This window comes from Limulus polyphemus, unplaced genomic scaffold, assembly GCF_000517525.1.
Source record: "Limulus polyphemus unplaced genomic scaffold, Limulus_polyphemus-2.1.2 Scaffold5176, whole genome shotgun sequence".
Classification (NCBI taxonomy): domain Eukaryota; kingdom Metazoa; phylum Arthropoda; class Merostomata; order Xiphosura; family Limulidae; genus Limulus; species Limulus polyphemus.
In genome coordinates, this window is record NW_013670786.1 from 29,706 (window position 1) to 35,053 (window position 5,348).

A 5,348-nucleotide genomic window follows, 5' to 3' on the forward strand; every position below is an offset into this window, starting at 1 on the left:
AAACAAGATGACATGGCCTTTCCCCCAGCGACCCATTTCGAAAGGGTTAAAAGGATTTTTATGTATTATATATTTTAACCCCTTAATAGTTGTATGGGGTTCATATGGACCCCTGCCAAAAAATAGTGGCTACAAATAGATTTTTCGTACTTATTTACAATGGTTTGAACTGGTGTGGTGGGTGTATGGATCCCCACAGAGTATTTAAAGTTAAACATGTTCAAAACCTTCTGTTCATACTAGAAATTTATAGAGCATTTATAATTTAATGTATCATTATAAAGTTTACTTATAATTGTATGTAGATCACAACAGCCAAACCAAAAGTGTCCAGTATGTTGCCAGTAACATCTGTTGTTCTGGACCAGTGTTTTTTAAAGTTTGGGCTGTGACCCAGTGCAGGGTTGCCAGAACTACACAAAATAAATTGGAATATTGTTAAGACGTGTATTTAGGTAATATATAATAAAGAAAGTTATACGGAATTTGATATTTCTACAAAAATATCTATAGGCTGAAAGAAAATTCTCCTTTAACACAATGCCAGTGATATCGGCTATAGCTTACTGCCTTTGATTTGTTAAAGGCGAAAGTGTATGCATTTCAACAACAAATAACATCAATAAACTCAGTGTCAGTTTCATCTGATTTTTAGTGGTTTGTAATTGATACTACATATTTACTAAATCAGGGAGAGAAGTTTGAAAAGCACTATTCTACGTCATACTGTGAAATTAGGCACTGATCTAGCATAACAACACTGATACGAACTGTGTCGTTAACTAACATTCAGATTCAAAATGTGGGTTGTAAAACATGACAGAGAAGAATTTATGTAAAGTACAAAGATAAACATGGTCTGATCTTAAGTAAAAAATTTTCTCCACACTTTTCTGTGATTATTCTTCTACAATATACTTCCATGAACTGATGCTTTTATCAAGCATAATAATGTCATTACGTTTTTTATGCATGCTTTCCCTAGGTCATTCCCATGCACAAGAAGTGGAGAGAGAGAGAGAGGTCTTTTTCACAAAATCAATTAGACTTATAGATAATTACTTGTGATATACAGTATCCTAACCATCTATGATTACACCTTTGGGTGACTACATTCTTTCTGATACATAATGTAATAAATAATGTACATGAAAATAGAAAGGAAATAACATAGGTTTTCGTAAAGCCCGTGAGTTTGTCAGATTCATTGCTGTTCAGAGAGAAGTATTGGCAATTTGTGAAAGAGAGGATGGGACAAGTGTGTGTGGCAAGAGGGTTATCATTTTCTACTTTATGGCTCTCTAACCAAATATGATTGAAGGCTATAAAAGTTATGCTTTGCCTGAGTAATAACAATATTATCATTGGTATTTTACTTTAAATTTTGTACTTCTCAGAGGGGTGGTAAGTAAATTGGAGAGGAAGGGATACCTAGAGAGTATATATCACAATACTTGTACTAGGCAAAATTGAGGATTTTTCTTTTAATATTTTCTTGTAAAATTAAGAACCTAAAACTTGTAGAGTATTAAAATATGGATTATTAGTTACATTTTGATGCCAAGTTTATTCATATACCTTGATAATAAAGTACTTTAATTATAATTTAATTTTCAATGCAACTTAGTAAAACCTCGTGACATGCTCAGTATAGAAAGAGTTAATACTATATTATTTATGACTAATAGAAAGCCAAAGTGTTAATCTATCAAATTATATGTTGTTTTCTGTACAGAGAATTGTCTATTTCATTTCCAGTTCAAACTTTATTCCCATGGGGAACACATCAATGATCTTAGCTGAATTTTTAATGGCTCTTGTCACATAGTTAGAAAGCCAGAAAGATTGTGATAGTTATAGAGCATTGTCTACTTTTTATGTGTTCTTTGGTGCATTATTTAGTTAAATAAATAATTATTTAGTGCAGTAGTGCTATTAGGATTAAAATAAAAATATAGGGTTAAGTTTCATTGACACTCAACAACAAGAAAAAAGATGTCCCAGGAAAGTACTATATTTCTTGTTTTTCATGTGTATTTATTTATTATTATGAAGGTAACTCAATTGTCAAAATTAGAAATCTTTTAAGTTAGTTTAGGTAAACTAAAGAAAAATAATAATAATAATAATTTTTCATGAAGTATGCTGAATAGTAACACGTGAATTATGTAATTCGATAAGGTAATGTGAGCCTCATGTTAGCTAAGTGATTTACAAATTGTCTGGTGGGAGGATTGTTAGCTGGATACAGTTCAAAGGACAGTAAAACAAAACTTCAGTATAGACAAATGTATACTGTTATGAATTTAAAGTTTTTATGATACAAAAAATGTAGTTTCATGTTACAGTTTGAAGTCATTCTAGAAAGAAAAATAAGGGTAATTTAGATTTATTTTTTATTTTTTTTATGGTGGTTACAAGTTCGATCAAGTTGACCAACTTAGAGTGAGGGTAAAGAAAATAAAATATAAAGATTTACTAAAGAAAAGTTTGGAATTTATTTAGGAGGTTTTATAGATTATACAGATGTAATGTCACAGTTTTCAGATGAAGAAAATTTTTTATTTTTAATCTTAACATGAAAATCACATTGCACTTGGAGCAGTCAACACTTTGACTCCATATGTTCATATGAAAATCCTTCATTAAAAATTATGATTTTTTTGTGTACAAAAGACTTAATGCTTACTGAAATTTCATTAAGACACACAAAATTATAGTATATAAGCTATAAAGGTCAATTTGGAGTCACAAACTCAGCCGATTCGACCGAACCCGAAGTGAAAGTATTAAAACTGGTTATAATCAGGAGACATTTGAAGATTATCTCTAAGCTATAAAGTTTATATATCCAATTGTCTTAGAACTCATTTATGATAATTAAGATTAAATGAAACTTACAGTACTATCTCTTGCAATAATGGAAACTTACTTTACTTTACCCAATATTATCCATTGTCTTGATAATAAAAGTTACATAGTTTTCAAAGTTTGGAATGCATCTTCTCAGTTGTATGATCTTGTTACACTAACTTGGAGTTACAAAAACTTCAAAGGGAAATTAATTATTTGTTGCTTTCAACAAACCATGCTTTCCCTTCTCTCTAAAAATAGTAGGACATTGCTTTGTCATATGTGAAAACTTTTAGCATGATATGCTTTAATTCTTTGATACTGGTCAGAAACTTTCTGAAAATTAATTTATTGATAGTATATTGTGTTTTAGTTTAAATTTGCCTTGATGGGTAAGCATTACTCATATTTTAATGCAATTAAGTAACCAAAGTGTTCTTTTGTTTTCTTTGTAGTTTGTGGTTTTATTTTCAGGTTATTTATAGTTAAGAATTTTTAAACCTGTAATCTAAGTTGCAGCCATTAGTAAATATTGTACAAAAAAATTCACTTTGGTAAAACATCTCTTGTGTTGCATTTAAAGTGCCAGAAAGCCAACCTAGCACTGAAGGTATCTCAACTAGAAAAACAGATAAAAACTTTGACAGAAGACAGCATTCACCTGCTGAAACTGAGGTTGACTGAGCTAGGAGTTCAGCAAAATACACCTTTACATCTCTTGGATAAGGTAATTAGTCCTATCATAAATCAGCATCACTGACCCCAGTGTTTACATCTTCCATGCTAAAAACAATCTTTGAACAAAGTAACTTTTTGATAAAGTGTGATTTGTAATGTAGTAATTTTTTTGTTCACAAATTTTGACTGTATTTTTCAAACAAGTCTGATAAATGCAAAATGGATGTTGTACTATTAAAGCTCTTTATTTTTTGTTGTTATCTTCCCAGAGTTATGAGGCAGTCATTGAACTTAATGCTTATAATTTCTTAAACTCATTGGATGTATATGTAAAGTTAGAAGATTATTTACAATGTAGTAAACATATTACGTTATTTAGGACATTGATGCTGTCTATGAAACGTCCAGAGATTACGTAACTTAATTATTATTGTTAAATATATATGTGTTATATGTATATATATGTTAGCTAGTTTTTATTATTTATTTAGTATTAGAAATTTACTCAACTTGACATGATTTAAAGAAGTTTAACCTTTATCACAAAAAAACAAAAACTGTCTCTTCTGTATATTGTTGGACTGAAAAACATTTACTCTTGATTGTCATAATTGACACACAAATTGTTAGTCACTGCTAATCTTCATTCATTTTGTTAAGTATGATAAATTGGTGATCTTGATAATGGAATGTAGTTATGGATTCAAATCAATTACAGTTAAAAATTATCTTTGATGTTTATGGTGTGTGATGTATGGTGAAGCTAATAAACTTACGCTATAGTGGTTATAACATGGGGCAAGCTTACATGATAAGTATATCTATTCCAAGACAAACAGTTGAAGTTACTCATACAGAAAACTGTTGCAGTGGTTTATAAGTCATAGTCCGTAATATACATTGATCTAGAAAATAGTTGTCGTGACATTATGTTTATCAGTGAAAATCATGTTTTCAGTATTTTGATAAGCAAAACTACTAAATAAACTTTTGGAAGAAAATATTATTTGGTTAATTACATAACCATAGACATTATTATTGTTGTTGTAAGGATTTGGAATACTGAATGAATGAATGTTTTTTTTTGTATGTTTTTTTTAAGGAAATGGAAAAACTTATAAATTTTGGTACCATAGTTATGAAGTTTTCAAGTCAAGGTTTCTTCATAGTAAACTCTCACAAGACAGTCAGATTCTTTACTGAATTAGTTCTGTGTAGTATGGAAACTCAGAAAAAGAACTGTGGCTGACGCTAGTATTTTTTATTCCATGTTTTAAAACATAAACATTTACAGTGAGCATAAAATGTTATGGAATAAAACTTTCTGTAAACTGGCTCAACAAAATTAATTATTACTGTGCCCTGTGTAATTGTAACAAAAATATATAGATACCACTTTACACATATGTCAGTGTAGTCTCTTCATAATTAGTTTGTAGATAGAAATAATTACAACCAAGAAGTTCAAAAATAACTTGTAAAGTTTTCTCAGATTTGGAAGTATTGATAGAAAGATTGTAGTAACGATACTGTCTGGTAATGTTATCATGTATCAGAAATGTTGATAGGATGATTGTAATAATGGACAAGTAAAGTTACTTCAGTATCTGAATTGTTGAAAGAATTATTGTAATAATGGACAGGTAAAGTTATCTCAGTATTGGAAGTGTTGAAAGAATGATTGTAATAATGGACAGGTAAAGTTATCTCAGTATTGGAAGTGTTGAAAGAATGATTGTAATAATGGACAGGTAAAGTTATCTCAGTATTGGAAGTGTTGAAAGAATGATTGTAATAATGGACAGGTAAAGTTATCT

At 29.7% G+C, this 5,348-nt stretch overlaps 1 protein-coding gene across 1 annotated transcript in view; it reads left to right on the forward strand.

The window, feature by feature from the left end:
• The window catches only part of LOC106472231, a 47,563-nt gene that overhangs the window by 23,909 nt on the left and 18,306 nt on the right, over nucleotides 1-5,348 (forward strand). Inside the window, exon 11 of the mRNA XM_013932860.2 lies at nucleotides 3,437-3,580. Within this exon, the coding sequence (XP_013788314.1) occupies nucleotides 3,437-3,580 (144 nt within the window). The remainder of the gene's footprint in view (nucleotides 1-3,436; nucleotides 3,581-5,348) is intronic.